This window comes from Canis aureus, chromosome 35, assembly GCF_053574225.1.
Source record: "Canis aureus isolate CA01 chromosome 35, VMU_Caureus_v.1.0, whole genome shotgun sequence".
NCBI classification, from domain to species: domain Eukaryota; kingdom Metazoa; phylum Chordata; class Mammalia; order Carnivora; family Canidae; genus Canis; species Canis aureus.
The window spans coordinates 3738979-3757186 of record NC_135645.1 but is presented as its reverse complement, the minus strand read 5'-3'; the positions used below and the strand labels follow the sequence as shown (position 1 = coordinate 3757186).

At 46.2% G+C, this 18208-nt stretch overlaps 1 protein-coding gene across 27 annotated transcripts in view; it reads left to right on the top strand.

The window, feature by feature from the left end:
• Nucleotides 1-18208, top strand: part of KALRN (kalirin RhoGEF kinase) — a 660095-nt gene that overhangs the window by 536335 nt on the left and 105552 nt on the right. For 4 of the 27 annotated variants that reach the window (XM_077884378.1, XM_077884375.1, XM_077884376.1 and 1 more), the window contains exon 1: nt 3720-3887. The exons of 18 other annotated variants lie outside the window; for them this stretch is intronic. In XM_077884378.1, the coding sequence (XP_077740504.1) occupies nt 3803-3887 (85 nt within the window). In that variant the 5' untranslated portion in view covers nt 3720-3802. Of the gene's footprint in view, nt 1-3708; nt 3888-18208 lie in introns of those variants that run through there. 5 more of the 27 variants (XM_077884379.1, XM_077884377.1, XM_077884371.1 and 2 more) reach the window with 4 other exon arrangements.

Genomic DNA, 18208 nt, shown 5'->3' with positions numbered 1-18208 from the left:
TATTGAATAAGTCTGCAATTGGTCAGTGTCCCAGTTGTGTTCAAGACTTCCCTGTTGGGTTGTAGACATCACTGGTCTCATTCTGGAAGGCACATGAGGATAGCAATGGGACTCTGAGTTATTGGTGCCCAACCCCCAAGTGAATATCCAGGATGGCCAAAATACATTAACTTAAGTTGGGTAGGTGGTCCTAATGATCTTATGCCTTTGAGAATAGGATGCATTCCTGGGTTATAAGGACCGGTGGGCACCTACCTGATGGATTCTTTTCATAGAGACTAAGACTAGTTTAGGGTGTACTCATACTATGATTTATGAAGTAAAAGCTGGGTCTTCCACAAATATCTAACTCAAGCCAGTTTCTGCAAGGTGATGTCATCAGCCTCTTACAAAGGATTATGATAGAAAAGTGATCAGTGTTACCTGAACTCAAAGGCCCAGAAGGAAGATTTAAGTGAAAAAGTAAGTGGTTACCAAGCAATTATAAGCATCTTTCAGTTCCTGTCAGAATGCCCCAAAAGTATCCGGAGAGGTGGATTAGTTAGCTAGACCAAATATATAGTCTTGCATCATAGCCCCCATGAGTGGATTATAAGCAAATAAAACTCACTTTTAGAAGGGCTGAAGTCCTAGCCAATTTTCTGCTCTGGGCTGGCAAGGACCACAAAACGGCTTTTGTCTTTACTGATATGGAGGAGAGAATTAGACAGTAGTATGTATTGGTTGCCACAGGTTAGAACTGGAACCCAGGATAACTATGACCTGAATTCATTCAGGCTGACAAGATGAGGCTGACCAATAGTCAGGATGATTGGCAAATCAGAAACCTGGAAGAAGGCTGCAAGCACAATTTGAACTTTTACTTCTCTGTTTTGTATGTGGAGCACAGGGGCACATTTCCTACTCAACAATGAGATTCTTATATAATCCCCACCAGGAGAGGCTATCAGGGTGATGCCAGTGGCAGACCTAGAAGTTAGATTTTGACTCTAGGTTCTACTGTTCCTCTAGGGTGAAGCTTTTCAGAGTTTCTCTTTAGACTTAAACCATTAAAGCCTCATCATGGTTCATTCATTCAATCCCTCAGTTCTAAAAGAGGACCCTACCTTTTAAGGATTTGGTGGGGGGGGGGTGTGCGTGCGCACAAGTGAGACAATGCATAGAAAGGAATTAGGAAACTGCTTGGCACAGATAAATGCTTAATATATGTTAGCTACTGTTATTCATTAAGTTGTGCTACTGTTATTTCCCGAGCATCTACTGTGTTCCAGCCAAATGCTGCAACACATAGATTCTAAACATGGGTCAAATTGAGAAAGGAAGCCCCAAATCCTGATCATTCCCAAAAGGCTTGTTCGCTGGCTGTCTTTCTTGCAGGTGGGAATTGGTTACCTGAGTTATCAACTTCTGGTTTTTTAAATTCCTCTCACAAAATTCCCTTTTTTTTCTGACCAATCGGCCTTCTCTATGAGTGCAATATGTTTCCAGAAACCCCTTTTTCCTAAGTCTGGACACAAAGGAATGGAAGAGATGACCTGTGAGTGATGAACACAGTGGTTCATAAGATGGCCTAGCAGATGTGATCCAGGTGGGCCTCATGGTGCAAGTTGAAGGATGTGAGTGTGTCCTTGAAATATGAAAAATATTTTTAAAAGAAAAGCTTAGGAATTAAGCAAAGGAATAATTGTCCCACTGGGTGTGGTTGGGGAGATGGTCAATGGAAGCCTTCCTCCACCATAAGTAAGATGTTTGGAGTTTCTCAGTAGGCATTCACCCAACTGGAACTATTAAATGTCTCCCTAACAGGTGCTCTCATGCATATGTCTTTTACAATTCTATTAGCAATCCTGTAACATAACAATTCTCTCTCCTTCTTTGACTTATTTATTTTTTTAATCTTTTTAATTTATTTATTAAATGAGGAATTTGACAATCAGGAAAGTGAAGTGACTTGCCTAAGGTCATACCGTTTTAAATTTTGGGCTTATGATTTCCAATCCAGAGGGCAACATGCTTGTAGGCCGGGAGCCTATAAATCATAAGCCTATAAAGAACTCATTATTAGCAGCAACCGTTAAAAGGAGGGAAAGAAGAGTTAAGTGAAGGTGTTTTCAATGCGGAGGAGGGGGTCCAGGTTCCAAGACCCAGGGGAAGGAGAGGGTGAGTCTGTTAGAAAAAGCATTACGGGAGTCTTGAACCTTCTGACCCCACGCCTCTCCCCCCTCCTTGGCCTCGTCTGGTTGTTTTTTGTTTTTGTTTTTGTTTTTGATCACTTAGTAAACATTTATTGAATGAATGGATAGAAAACTTATACATGCAAAAAGATATCCAAAATATAGTCTACTCCCTGTTACCGCACAACAGAAAACCGAACATACAAGCTTAATAACCTAATCAGCCATAACATGTTAGAGATGGTGACTTTCACTAAACTTTTCCTTATCTTTAAAATTGCTTCTTTTCAAACCTTAATTTGTTTTTTTTTTTTAATTTGGACAATGTAGACTTTTATTTTATATATATTTTTTTTATTGGAGTTCAATTTGCCAACATATAGCATAACACCCAGTGCTCATCCCAAGTGCCCCCCTCAGTGCCCATCACCCAGTCACCCCCCACCCCCCGCCCACCTCCCTTTCCACCACCCCTTGTTCATTTCCCAGAGTTAGGAGTCTCTCATGTTCTGTCTCCCTCTCTGATATTTCCCACTCATTTTCTCTCCTTTCCCCTTTATTCCCTTTCACTATTTTTTATATTCCCCCTTTATTCCCTTTCACTGTTTTTTATATTCTCCCCTTTATTCCTTTTCACTATTTTTTATATTCCTCTCTTTATTCCCTTTCACTATTTTTTATATTCCCCCTTTCTTCCCTTTCACTATTTTTTATATTCCCCCTTTATTCCCTTTCACTATTTTTTATATTCCTCTCTTTATTCCCTTTCACTATTTTTTATATTCCCCCTTTATTCCCTTTCACTATTTTTTATATTCCTCTCTTTATTCCCTTTCATTATTTTTTATATTCCCCCCTTTATTCCTTTTCACCATTTTTTATATTCCCTCTTTCTTCCCTTTCACTATTTTTTATATTCCCCCCTTTCTTCCCTTTCACTATCTTTTATATTCCCCCTTTCTTCCCTTTCACTATTTTTATATTCCCCCCTTTCTTCCCTTTCACTATCTTTTATATTCTCCCCTTTCTTCCCTTTCACTATTTTTATATTCCCCCTTTATTCCCTTTCACTATTTTTTATATTCCCCCTTTCTTCCCTTTCACTATCTTTTATATTCCCCCTTTCTTCCCTTTCACTATTTTTATATTCCCCCTTTTCTTCCCTTTCACTATTTTTACTATTCCCCAAATGAATGAGACCATATAATGTTTGTCCTTCTCCGACTGGTTGCTAAGCGAAAGCCGAGCACGGAGGCCGCGCACCGGAGAAGCACCTGTTGCGCCCCGAGGCTGTGCGCGCGCCTCACCGCGAGCCCCGCACGCGCACCTGGGTCCGCGGCCCGACCGCCCGCGGGGACTCGCGAACAGCTGGACTCGGAGCCCCGCCCCCTGCCGCGCCCCGCCCACCGGGCCTGGCCCCGCCCACCCGGGCCTGGCCCCGCCCACCGGGCCTGGCCCCGCCCCCGCCCCGCCCCCGGAGTGGCCCGGGCTCCCGGCCCCCGGCGGCGGCGCTGCAGGGAGCGGACGGCGGGCTGCGCGGGCGGAGGCACCGGGACCGGCCGGCGGCCGCGGCGCTCGACTTTCCCGCGGGCCCGGGCCATGCCGGAGCGCGGGGGGCGGGCGGCAGCATGAAGGGCGGCGAGCGGCCCTACACCCGCGCTCCCTCCCTGGGGTGGCTCTTCGCCCGGTGCTGCTGTTGCCTCCCGTGCAGGGGTGAGTGGCTGTGCGCGTTGCACCTCCCGCCAGCGGAGCCGGGCCGGCGGGGCCCGGAGCAGGGGTGCGGGGCTGGGGGCTGGGGGCAGGGGCGCGGCGGCGGGGGGGTCGGCGTGGGTCGCCCCGGCGTGGATGCCGAGCGCATTTGCATCGCAGTTACTTACTTGTCAGCGACTTTGGAAGTCAGGACGCCGGGCTGCAGGGCAGGGGGGAGGGGAGAGGGTTGGGAGGGCTGAGGGGTGATGGGGAGGTTGGGGGCAGGCCCCCTCCCGGGCCCCCCCAGCTGTGTGTCCCTGCGGTGGCCCCAGGGGCCCTTCCCTGCTCTCATTTACATATGGATCTCCGTGGAGGGATTGACGAGTGACTCCTAGCTATAGGAATGTGTTTGACACTTGTGTCTACACTAGGAACTATTTTTGCCAAGTGACAATTTTCTTTGGGGACTGGAGCGGGAGTTTTGGGAGTTTTTCCCCCGCCTGGGCTTTCTCGCAGGCTCGCTGGCTGGGGTTGCAGCCCTGGGCTCTGGAGCTCGGCTCATTAATTAACCAAGAACTCTCTGTGCACCCAATTAGGGCTGTATTTAATTATTCTGCTAATTTTATTGTTGTCGGGGAGATGGCAGGAAGCAGCTAACTTCCCCAAAATCGGCCTGCAAAACAAGATGGTGAGAAGGCTCGCAGGGAGGAGATCATTGTGGAGAGTCTCCTGAGAAAGAAATGGGGCCCTTCCCAGACAGGGTGCCCGCAGGTTCCCCAGGCTGTCCCAGTGTCTTTAACATTTCGGCTTGCAGGGTGGGGAGAGGACACATCTTGCTCCAGGGCGGTTAGAAGTCAGAATATAGCCTCTCAGTGGACATTTGCCCTTTTTAAATTTTACCTGTTGGACGTCCCCCCACCCCTCCCATTTACGGTGCCCCAGTGTCCGTCCTCTTCCTCCTGGAACAAAGTCCCAATGGAACTTCCTCTCTGGGTTACTGATAAATCTGCTTCATCTTCATCCACGGCCCACACAGAGCAGAGCCCTGACAACTTCTTCTTCCTGAGCCGATAGAAGGCGACAGAAACTAATTAAACCCGAAGGACCTTTCGCAAGTCTTTAGGCTCACCGTGCCCGCAGTAGCCTTCCACTCTGCGCGTGCAAGTAGACCAGCGTGCCGGCCAGCTCTAGAAGCCAGATTGAGATGGAGGAGGAATCTTAGGGGGCCAGGGGCCCTCCCCAGAATCCAAGCCTGGTTCAGAAACATTCCAGACCAAGCCTGGGAACCGAAGGAAGGGGACATTAAAAGTGAGAGGAAGCAGGAAATGATGGCCAAGGGGAATCTGAGTGGGTGGGATTGCTCCGGCGGCTGTGCTGCTTTCTTGGTGAAGGGTTTCCCAGTAGGACTTCTTGGGAGCCCGTTTCCTGTTAAAAGCAGAACTCGGGGACTGTGGGCAGTGCTTTTCTAAAGCCCCTGAAGCTGCCTGCTTGAACCCAGCTGTGGGGCAGCCCAGTTTGCCTGCAGAGGAATTCTCCTGGGGTCTCTGGGCCCTTGGCTTGGTGGATGGCCCTGGCTGCCCCTCCCGCGCGGGGCCCAGGAGGTCGGGGGGTGCTGGGTGGGGAGGGAGAGAACCCGCCTCCTGCCTGCAGGACTGGGAAAGCCGCAGCTGCAGGCTCTGTGGCTTGCAGAGGGGCCCTGGGAGGAAAGGGGGTGTCGTGAGGGCCAGAGCAGGAGGGGAACAGTGACCCTCAGCTGGGGATTGGAGGAAGTAACAGACAATGAACGCAGCTTAAAAATGAAAAGGAAAGTGATGGAGGTGGGTGCCTTGTCCCCTTCTCCCGCTTTCCTCCTTACTCCTTCCCAGATGTGAGCCGTGGATTTGACAAGCTGGAGCTCCAATCTGCAGGTGATGGGGCGGGGGCAGGGTGAGTTAGCTACCCTTTAAAGAACTGCTGGCCTCGGCTGGGCAGGGCCATCCTATCTGCAGGATGGGGCTACCCGGGACTCTCTAGGTTTGCTCTAGCAGGAAAGAGAGGTCTGAGTCTCCACCCAGACTGGAGTTATCTCTTCTATTCAGAAGCAGATTGCAAAGATAAGGTCTTGAGCATCTTGCCCAGAGCCCTGTGGACTCTAGAAAGAAACTTGCCCAATTGCAACACGTAGAAGGGCGCGGGGAAGTCTGAGTGGCTGACTAGAGCGGAGGGCAGCGCTGCCAGGGACTGTTGGCCTCTCTTTTCAGTTGAACCAGTTTCTCTGGTTGTACAGACTTCATACAATTGAAAGGCAGCTTGCCCTTTTCAATAAAGGCAGCTGGCTATTTGGCCTCCCTCTCTCCCCCTGTGGCTCCAGGAGCTGCACTCTGAAACTAGTGGGTCGGAACCCACGACTCTGGTTCCCAGGTCAAGGGGCCTTCCCCAATCGGCTTCCGGTCACTCAGAATTCAAAGGATGGAGGAAAGTCTAAGAAAAGTCCTTCTACAGTCTGAGGAAAAGAGGAAGTAGAACATTCTGGTTATTTTTGACCAGCCCAAAGCCAAGTGAGGTGTCCTAGACTTACTGGTGAATCTGAAGTGGTTGTAGCTGTTAGCCCAAGGGTAAGAGTCAAGGTTTTAGTAAAGTACCTGGGTGGCCTTTAAACATCATATTTGAGAAAAATGGGGGTGAAATTAGCAGAGCCTGTCTTTTGACTTGGAACAGTGAGAAGAGCAACTATCTACTGTCTCTTCCAATTTTGGGGTTCTGTTGAGTATGAGGATGGTAAAGGGGTTTGATGGGAGGTGATCTTTCTTGCCTACCCTGAAATGGATTTCTTAGGGCAGGAAAACTGAAAACCCAAGGTGGGATGGAAATAGAGATCAGGTGAAAAGAAAGAAAGACAGCAAATACATTTAGAGCTGCCTTTTTACAAGGGGAAAAGAGCCACGCGTGAGCTGATAGCATATGCATATGTCTGAAGGCTGATTAATCACTGATGTCATGCTTTGTGGGAAGTTTTGGTGTCGCTCTGGCTACTTAGACTTTCCCTTAAGCCTGAAGAACTGGGTCAGCCCTGGATGCTTCCTCAGTTGTCTTAAATTTTTAAAAAGCACGGAACCCAGAAACTTTTCTGACCTTGCTAGGTGGAAGCCAGTGTTAGAGCCTCTCATGTTCTAGTCCACTTCAGGCGTAATTAACTTGGGGTATGTGGACCAAAGTCCCTTCTGGGAAACCCTTCCTGATTACTGTCCACCTCTGCATGTCCACAGTGTGCACAGGATTCATTTACATTTGTTTACTACTGTACCTCTGTCCCTACCTCTCGAGGCCACGTGCCATTGTGTGTTCCCATTTACACCACAAGTGCCCGGTTCAAGAGTCTGAGTCAGAGGTAAAGAGAGGAAGGAGTGGTGACTTAACCACACTGAATCAGCTTAGAGGGGAGGTGCTGGGATCACATTCCCATGGCTTTTTCACCACAGAGGCCATTGGGTTCCAGCTTGACTCTGACATCATGGGCTCTGGGTAAGGGCCATGGGGCTTTACGGGGTATCCCAAGTCATCCTCATCTGTAAGCTCTCTTTTTTTTTTTTCCTACCTTTTCCCAGAATCACTACTCAGGGACCTTATGACTTGAAGTGAATGTCTCTTCTTTGGCCTATAAATTAATACAGCTCATTTTATAAACTGATTTTAACGTGTGAAAGTATGACATCAAGTTCCTTTAGAAAGGTGCTAGTAACCTCAAAGAGAAGCTCTTGTGACATTCACTATTAGTGACTTAATTCACCACTCAAGGTACGAAATCCTTGGGATCTTAATGCACACACCCTTGAATTTCTTCATCTTCCAGGACATACCTGTACCACAAAGAAAATGGAAACCGCCATTTAGCATGTAGGTTTTTCCAGTGTATCTCCTGGTTTTTCTGCCTCCTGGGGAGATATGCTAACGTGGGGAGAATTACCACACATACCTACTGTCCCCAACCCAAATCCTGTTTCCTTTCCCCTATCTGACTCTCTGACTAGGGAATAGCAAGAAGGATATCACTTATTTCTGGGATAATAGTACTGACTGCCAGTTGGAGTGTCCCTGTAGAAATGGGAGTGAGTGTATGGGCTTGGTGGGATGAGGTGGAAATTGGAAACAGAAGCCAAATGTCCCTCCTCTGGTACAGCTGTAGGTCTTACACTCACCGATGATGCTGGAGGTATCACCCCTGTGGCTCCATGTGCTACAGTTTGGAAGTCCTAACATGGGATAAATAGGTAGAAATTCAAACTCTGAATCTGTACTCTTACGCAAAATGATTTTATTTTTTTATGAAGATTTTATTTTTTTATTCATGAGAGATACAGAGAGAGGCAGAGACAGGAGAAGCAGACTCCATGCAAGGAACTCAATGCGGGACTCGATCCCGGGACTCTGGGATCACACCCTGAACCGAAGGCAGATGCTCAACCACTGAGCCACCCAGGCGTCCCACAAAATGATTTTAAAGTTAAAAAATAAAAGCGAACATTGGGGGTTCACTTCTGAGGCCCCTATGGTAGTCCTGTCTTCACTGGAGAGCTGTTTTTGATATTCTCCTTCATGATCATTCCACTTGAGAATCTTCATGCTGTTCTCTTCTGCCCTGATGATACTCCTCATCCTTCGAAGAGCTGCTCCTCCTTCAGTGAGTGAGTGGCTACATGGCCTGTCCTTTCCTTCAGACCAAACCTCAGACTTTTCCTGAAGGAAGGTCCTAGAAAAAGCATGGATCTGAAACCCAAGGGAGGGCTTTTCAAACAGAAGGGACAAAATCGTAGAAGGTTAGAGATCACTTAATAGAACTTCCTTTATGGAGGAGGAAACTGAGATACAGCCACTTAGTAGCAGATCAGAATTGAGCCTTTTTCCTGTACTCTTTCCTCAATCCATTATTGTCTTCTGGGCACATGGTTTCTCCTACTATGGGCACAGACCAGGTCGCTCCAGCTGAGAAGGGTGGAGGCAATCCCTCGACTGGAATTTAGGTGTTGACTGTGGATTACCTGTAGTTCTGGGGGTGACTGCATTACCGGGAGCCCTTTGGAACTGGACCTGCCTGGTCTGCTTTGAAGTGTTCTTTCGTCTGAAGACCACGGAAGGCAAAGACTATCATATAAGCTGTCCCGGAGTGGCTTATGCACATGTTCTTTTTTTTTTTTTTAAAGGTTTTATTTATTTATTCATGAGACACATGAGAGAGAGGGAGAGAGAGAGACATAGGCAGAGGGAGAAGCAGGTTCCTCAGAGGGAGCCCGATGTGGGACTTGATCCCCGGACCGGAAACACGACCTAAGCCAAAAGCAGACACACAACCACTGAGCCATTCAGGTGCCCCCATGCACATGTTCTTAATGAATATCTTTTCATGTTTTCCCCTTGGGTTCAATTTAATCCAGCAAGTCCCTCCCCCCCCCCCCCCTTTCTTTCTTATCCCATCTCTTGAATGTACCCTTTCAGGTGGAAATGAACCAATGAAATGCATTCCTACCATTTTATCTTTGAACGTTGTTGGTTTTTATGTACACACAGTGTTTTAATTCATTTGACAAATGTTTATGTGCTGACTGCCTGCCAGCCCCACACTAGGTACTGGGGAGGATGGATGGGAGTCATAATGGTGCTGACCCCATTTGGCTGTTGTGAAGATTAGCTAAGGTAATGCATGTAAGGGGCTTAGCATAGCACCAGGCATAAAAAGTCTTTTTTTAAAAGGTAGCTACTATTGGTAACAGTAATCGTAATACTAGATATAGACCCCATCCTCAGGGGACTCCATCTAAATATTTGTGGACTATCTGCATGGCAATACTGTAAATCTATGTTCCTAAGCAATTTAATGGTCTTGGTTCAAACCATGGTCAACCGTGCCTCAATTCTGTGGCATTGTCACTGTGGGGGAAGAAAGTCTGTGGTCTAGAAATATGGTAGAGATTTCCTTCTTCTTTTTTATTAAACCAATTCAAAAAAGAAACACGTAACATTCCTAGTATTACAATCTCTACGTGTTCATTAAAGAATATTCCAAAGAGGATACTGGCAAGAAATCCTAAACATCTCTGAGTTATTCTTCTCTGAGGGAAAACACAAGGTAAGACAATTGAGGCATAACTACACCGGTATTAAAGTTCAGATCCTGAGAACACGTCTTCTATAAAAACACATCACTTCTTCTTGGCTGCCCTTTGATTTTTCGCTAACAATCTAATGATGCGTGTTTTTCTATTCACTCCAGCCAACATTTATTGCATATTCATCATATGCAAAGCTTTGCTGGGCTGCTTTTGGCTGTTTTTGTCTAGATAAAAATCACCACCTGCTGCCCACAGCAGCCCTCAAGGTTCTGAGGTTTGGCCAGTATCTTCTTGGTATCCCTTGTAGATGGGAGACTTGGGTAGCTTGGCTCTCCCACTGGGTGTGCTCAGTAGTCACTGAAGAATGTCTTTCCTGGTTGACGGGCAACCTTTTGTGTTATACCTCCTGGAAGGAGGGGAGCCCTGGTCATACCTGTGAGACAGCAAGAAGGCTGCCAGGTTGGCTTCAGCCAGGTAAAAGAGCAAAGATCAGAGTTTTAGAACACGTTCTTCAACATTTTTCTCACTTTCCTGGTGACCACAGTGAGGAAACTGTCAAGTTGAAAGGAAGGGAAACCCCTTCTACTGCTAGATTGAAACAGGATCTCCTCAAACATTTCTGTTTCTAGGTATCTGCTTTCCTTGGGGCGGGGTTAGTTGTAACCACGTGTGGCACCTGATTGTAACAGGCTCTCAGGACACTCCCCGTTTGTGCCCTCCTGCCGTTAGAACCTCCATATTGCTCCCCACTCCACGGGGAACCAAGCCTCACTGTTAAAAAGAATTGCAGGGACGCCTGGGTGGCTCAGTTGGTCAAGCATTCAACTCTTGATTTTGGTTCAGGTCATGGTCCCAGGGTGGTAAGATCGAGCCCCACGTAAGCCCAATGTGGAGCCCTGCATCTGTGCTCAGTGGGGAGTCTGCTTGAGATTCTCCTCTTCTGCTCCACCATGCCCCCACCTCCCCATGCTCGTGCACACGCTTGCACGCTCGCTGCCTCTCTAAAATAAATAATTAAATCTTTAAAAAAAAAAAATTGCAAACACTCCACTTCTGCACAAATTTTGGATCTCAGGCTCACAACCCTGCAGTGCCTCTTTCTCTTTTCTCTCTACTTAGAACAGAAATTCTTGAAGGTGTCACTGGGGAACATACTAGAAGTGCAGATTCTTGGCCCCATTGACTCAGACCCAGCAGTCGTTTTAACAAGCCCTCCACGTGACTTGCTTTTTTTTGTTTGTTTGCTCTTTTTCTCTCCTCTCTAGCTCCACTCTCCCGTCCTAGCCCTGCCCTTCCCCCAGCTCCTGCGAAAGCTCTCTATAACTGAAGATGTCCTGCTTCCCTGGGGATTCTTGCTTTGAGCAGTGGGGGAGGCCCCGGGCTGACACACTTTCACTTGTCAGACAGGGGTAGGAGTTAGGAATCCCCTACAGTTTCCATGAGCTTTACAGCCCCCGAGGGTCCAGTAAGGGAAGAAGGCATCCTTCTTCCTGTTTTAGACTTTTTTGCTTTTATATTTGTTTTCCCCATTACTCTTAAAGCTAACTACAGAAAAAAATCAGAAGTTAGGCAAACAAAAACACCCTAAAAGTGTAACCTTTGCAGCATAATTCTAATTACCTAGAGACAACTTACTTCACTATTTAGTATGTCCTTTTCTATACATTTACCCCCTTAATAAATGGAGTATTTTATTTTTATTTTACAGACTGCTTTATAATCTGATTTCATTTAATCTTTTGAACATCTTCCCAGGTAGAGGCATTTCCAATGTATGTATGTGTGCATATGTTTGTGTGTATTTTATTTTTATTTTTTTATTTGATGACTGTGGCGGGGGCAGGGAGGGTGGAGCAAAGGGGGAAGGAGAGAGAGTCCTCCCTGAGCACAGAGTCTGACTTGGGGCTCCACCTCACGACCCTGAGATCATGACCCAAGTCTACACCAAGAGTCAGAAGCTCAACCAACTGAGCCCCCCAGGTACCCCTCCAGTGTATTTTTAATGGCTGCAAAGTGTTTCAGTGCAGATAATTGTTAGTATTGATTTCATATAATGGTTTAAAGGTTAGTGAAAAGGGATGAGGAAGAGCCTTGGGTAAAGAAATAGATCTTTCCAGAACCAGATTCTACAGCAGACTGAACCTTGTCCTGGGGCTTACATGTGTTCACTCCCTACATCCCCACTTTCCTTTCCTCAGGATGTATGGTTTACCCCACCAGAGAGGTGTGATTTATTCTCTAGAAGATCAGTATGCACTGTGGCAAGGGCACATTTTTCCCCACTCACCCCTTCTCTCCTCAACTTCTGATCGATCATGCAGTTGCTTTCACTCCTAGGGATTTTTCTTCTCTCCTCTCCCCTGTCTCTTTCCTTCCTTCCTTCTTTCCTTCCTTCCTTCCTTGAGACATACCTTTGAAAATGGTCATTTTAAAAGTATTGTAACTGGGAAAGAGTGTGTTGATTTTTTTTTTTTCCGAACAAAATCATATATAAACATTGGAAAAGCATTTAGAAATACAAATAAATGAAAATAAAATTTCATTATCTGGAGAGAGCCATAGTAACATTTTGAATAATCCTCTTAATCTTTTTTTTCCATGTATATTTCTTTTCCCAGAAATATGACATAGTAGTGTTATAAACATTCTTCATATTATATTTTGAACAACTTCTACAACATTTTTCTCTATGCCTTCAGTATAATGCTGGAGCCAGCCCTGCTCAGGTTGGGATTATTAAATATTTAGGGTTTTGAGAGTGGGTTGGTTAAACCATTGGTAGCTTGAGATGAGCCATGGTGGAGAAGTCACCAGACCCTACAAATCAAGGCTTGTGGGGTTTTCTTAGTTTTAGTCAAAGAGCTGGTTTATCAGCATACCAGGAGATGCACAATTTTACCATGCATAAATGTTTTTTTTTTTAATTTTCAATCTATTTTTGGTTGTTTCTGATTTTGGCGACTATAAGCAATACTGTAATGACCAGTCTTAGAGCTAAGTCTTGGCACACACCCATCATTACATCCTTAGGATAAATCCCTAGAAACGGAGTTTCTGAATCAAAGAACATCCAGAATTACACAACTTACTTTTTGGCCAGTAAAACCTCCCGTTTCACACCCTTTGAAAGGAAGAGTGTACTGTTCTTTGTTTTAAGAGGATTTATGAGAAACATCCTGTGATACCAGGAATTTCATGTCTCTCCTGTTGTTTGCTTCTGTTTACATTTTCTGAATTAACTTAATTCTTTTTATATAAGGAAACACCCTGGCTGAGAGCCTTTGATTCATAGGCTACATACTGATATGCAAGTTGGAACAAATATATTTTGTGTTTGTGCTGGATTGAGAGGCAATATATCATGATGATTAAGAGCTTGGACTCTGGAGCCAAGATGAATTTGAATCCTAGCCCTGCTACTTTATCTGTGTGACCTTGTACAAGTTGTATAAAGTCTTTGGTTCATTTGCCTCATCTGGAAAATGCAGATGATCAAGGAATCTAGTCTTGGGCTTCCTACAAGGCTTAGATGGGTTGACATATGTAAACTGCTTAGAACTGGCATGTGGCAAGTTCTAGGTAAGGTTAGATTATTGTTAGCATCAACAAGTATATAGAAGTCTCCATGGAATTGTGCCAACTGTCACATTCAAATGATTTCATTACCTCCTTCATCATATGGGAAGCTGACCTGAGCATTTCTTGCATCAACCTCCAAATATTTGAACACCATGTGGCAGGTATTGGACTAGCGACAGTAGAGAATTTGAAATGTTTTTATCCCCTTGAGAATCTTGCAGTCCAGCTTGGGAGCTGTTCCATAAATATGAAACAGGAAATAATAGCAAAAAAAATGGGAGGAGGGGAATAGTTGCTGAAGACAATAAGAGGAAAGATACTCCAAGGTCCTACCTGACTGCTGACTAAAATAATTATGCAAAATCTCATGGGAACACAGTGGCCTGGGGTAATCTGGGAGGACTTCTCAGGAGATACAAGGTTCTCTCTAGGCCCTAAAGAGTGAGAAGGGGTTTTTGAAGGACTGAGTACATAGTGAGAGCAAAGCAATGTGGACGTGCAGGGGACCACAGAGCAAAGCAGGTCACCTGCCTTCTAGAGCTGTGTTGCCCAATACTGTAGCCATTAGCCTTATGTGGCTCTTGAAGACTTGAAATGAAGCTAGTCCAAATTAAGATATGCTGTAGGTATGAATTTCATACCAGATTTCAAAGATTTAGTACAAAAAAAAAAAAAAACATTGTATGGGAATCTCAATAATTTGTATATCGATTGTATATTGAAATGATAATATTCTGGAGATGTTGGGTTAAATACAATATATTAAAATTTAATTGCACCTATTCTTTTTTATATGACAATTAGAACATTTTAAATTATATAAAAGTCATATAAAATATTATATAGGGGCACCTGGGTGGCTCAGTCAGTTAAGCATTTGCCTTCGGCTTGGGTCATGATCCCAAGGTCCTGGAATGGAGCCCTGTGTCAGGCTCCCTGATGTGGCTCACATTTATGGTTTGTGCTCTACTTCGATTGGACAGAGCTGTCTGAGAGCTTAAAGTCCATAATACACTGATGTGCCGGAGTAAAAAGTTTCCGTCCCATCCCCGGGGCCAGTCCTAGGCCCTCCTCCCAGCCACCTCCATAATTCCAAGAGAATGCAGTCCCTCTGATGCCCAAAGATGCCCACGGGCCTCCTCAACTTTTAAGGGAGGCAGTTACGTATTTTCATTTCGGAGGGACAGAGTTTGTCTGGCCTGTTTGGCCTCGTGGGGCCCAAATTGCAAGTTCTCCACCAGAGCTCCGACCGGCTGGCCTCCAGGCACGCGAGGCGGGAAGACCCCGAGAACAGTACCGAACAGGAAGAGCGCGCCACCACCTCTCCCACCCCTCGCCCCTCGGCCAGCTGACTCCCCCTGGTCCTGCTCCTTCATGCGACGTGAGCGACATGAGCGTTGCTGGCCAGCAGGTCCCCGGAGTCTGAGGGAGAAGACGGGAAGCGTGGCAGGGTGGACAGGACAGAGACGTAGAGGTGCCACTAGGAGGGTGCGCGGAGCTCCTGGCTGAACTCGGGCAGGTTTCATTTCGTCCTTTGGCTGAATGATGTGTGAGTGCCCAATTGTGTCATCCTGAGCAGCGTTTGTGATCCCAATTTTTGTCCTCCTGGGCCATCACCAGGTGCCTGGCTGAGCACAGCGCTATCCAAGGTACGGGGATCATTTCCCTGCGTGTCTAGAGACCACCGTGTACATAGCTTGTCCTTGGTCATGGAACACTAGAATTTTACACCAGCTCAGACCATGAAGATCTCCGTTGTACCCATGAGAAGAGCACTTTGGAAAAGAGAAGTCACTTACCTCAGGCGTCAGCTGGTGACTTGTAAATGATACCGCTCTGTCTGTGGCATATTGCTTGTATTTTTGTAGAAGAGACGGTGAAATGTAGAAGAGCCCTGCCCTTTTGTCTGGGGGCACGGAGAGGGTAGAAGCACTAGGTCAAGTCTGAGAGGAGATCCAGCTCTTTGGAGGGAATCTAAGAGTTGAGGAACCCGGTGAATCAGGAATCACTCTTAGGCTCCTAGAACCGTGTCCTAGCCACTCAGTCTAGATTGGCTCCTGTAGAAACCTGCCCACGGTGTCTACTTACGTCTACTGTTTCTCAGTGTCTGGAGGGATTCTAGGGGAACTTTGCTGCGCTGAAATCGCAGCTGGATTCCCAGAATGTAGAACTGAAGGCTGGGTCTTCCTGCTGCCTCTAGTGAAATCAGGGTCTGCCCCGTCGGCCTCAAGTCTCCAAGCAAGACTAGCCAATACATGGGACCGTCTTGAGATATCTCAAGGGGGCTTCCTGTGACCTTCCAAGCAGAATGGAAGGTTAGGTTGATCTGGGGCCAGGCCCTATAGCCAAGGTGCTCTGATCTAATCGGGTCTCCATGATGTCTGTGGCTGCCACAGTATCTAAGGTCTCCTGGACAGGTCATTTATGACTCCTACAGGACTGGGCGATAGTCAGGAATCATAGCTAGTGAACAAAGTGGACATGGCACTGCCCTCATAAACCACAGTGTAGAGGGGGCAAGAGATGTCACATAGATTGTTCTAAGTGTTCTCAGAGCATGTATGAAAATATCTGTTGGGAGTGGAAGTGGAATCTATGTTAGGACAATAGGAATCCTATCTAACTAACTATCTGGAACTAACAATAGGTACCAAAAGTCTTGTTACTACCATGCTTCTGCTCCCCAAACGGATATTATTTGCATCCTGGACCAAGTTTAAAGAGTCTTTCCGAAAAGTTTTTGCTAAATTATAGGAGAACACAAGGGAAATAGAGTAAAAGAAGCACGAGGCCAAACAGTTTTCTAGAGTTCATGTTTTTGGTACCTTACTTGAAGCTGGCTGGCTTCAAGGGCTCATGTGCCATTCTTTGGTCCCCAGGCACCAGAGGAACATGTACTGTGTTGTGTCCATAAGGGATCATTGCTGAGGGCCTCACTTCCTAATTCATGACCTGGGGAACTGTCATCTTGTGACCAGAGCCCCCCTTCCTATATATTTTGACCCCAGAATCCAGCTAAAGGGGCCGGATTCCCATTTGCCATTCCACACATTGGGCTCTCCACAATGCTCTGAGGCATTGTCATCCACCGCGGCCGCCTCCTGCAGTGATACTGCACTGATTGGGCCTGCTGGCAGGACTCCACTGAGGCCAAGTGACCCTCTCTTGGCAACGTTGTGGACTTGACTCTACAACATGTGGGGCACTGTTCTCAGAGGACTCTGAGATCTTTTCCAATTCCCATTTCACAAAGGGATTTAAAAAATATCTGTTTACTTGGATTCTGTATGAAAGCAGGGGAAGACCTCAATAACCTTTTGAAATTTTTTTCAGCCTTTCTAATTTTTAGGTCCCTTTGTGAGTGTGTGTGTGTGCACGCGCCATGGTCAGGAAATTCTACTCCCTTCACAATTCACCTAAGATCCTAACCACCAAATAGTGTTTCCATTTTAGAGTAGCAGCAGCCAACTCTACCAGAGTGTCTATGGATCTCTTCAAACAGCCAGTTTCCCAGCCCATTCCCAGTGAGGTGGTCAGGTCTAAATTTAACCGTGACCTTCTGCCAGAACTCGCAAGCTTAGGCTGCAAGAGCAAAATCAGAGCTGGACTGTTCTCGGGGCGGGGGTGGGGGTGTGTATGTGTGTAGGGGTTAAAAGGAAAGGTGAGCAGAGCTTCCCAAAGGCCAGGTCAGCCCTGGGGGCAGAGAAGATGTTCGGGGCAGGGAGGTGTATAGTCATCCCAGGGGACTATTAGAGTTTATATCTAGCTTGGCCGCGTCCCTTGGAGAAAGTCAGCCAACCCTCCACCCTCTCGGTTTCCTCCCACTATAAAGTATCCGTGACATAACTCACCTGGATTTGTAATTACCATGGCTCCCTGCCAAGCATTATACCACAATTATGTGCTCACTCTTGCCTCTTATTCTACAATTATTGAACCCAGGTTCATGAGATACGATCTGCACATTGTGTTGTATGGATTTCAGCTCTTGTTTACTTGTCTGGCTTGCATCTTTTTGCATCTACCAACGGGTACATATCTCAGACACAGGACGGGGGCAGTGTCTGTAATTCTGTTGGTAGAATGGCTTTGCACATTTTATATGCCAAAGATGTGTAAATGCAAAGCAGTGAAACTGGCTTAGTTTACAAAATTTAGCTCATAATATAGTCACACCTCCAGTTTGTATTTATAGTCCTGATTAGCATTCTATACCATAAAATTCACACACATATGTGTGACATCATATATATCTATGGATCATCATAGATAGATAGAGAGATATGGCATTTTTAGGATGGCATCAGCTTGGGATTCAAATAGGACAATTTTCTTTCTTTTTTTTTTTTTAAGTAAGCTCCATACCCAATGTTGGGCTTGAATTCATGACCCTGAGATCAAGAGTCACATGCTTTTCCAACTGAGCCAAGCAGGGAGCGCCTTAAATAGGACAATCTTTATTTTTCTGTTTGATCTCTAACAACAGTTTGGAAGTAATGTAGAGGCAGGTTTCGAGAGCCTGCCTTGAATGGATGTCTTTCCAGACTGCCTTGGCTTGCAGCTGAGAGAAGAACCAAATGACAGAGCTTCTGGAGCTGGGGTTCTAGCAATCTTTGAACATGCCCATCACAACAGGGACTTGATTAAGGAGGGACCATGGGCCACTTGGTGCCCTTGTGCTCA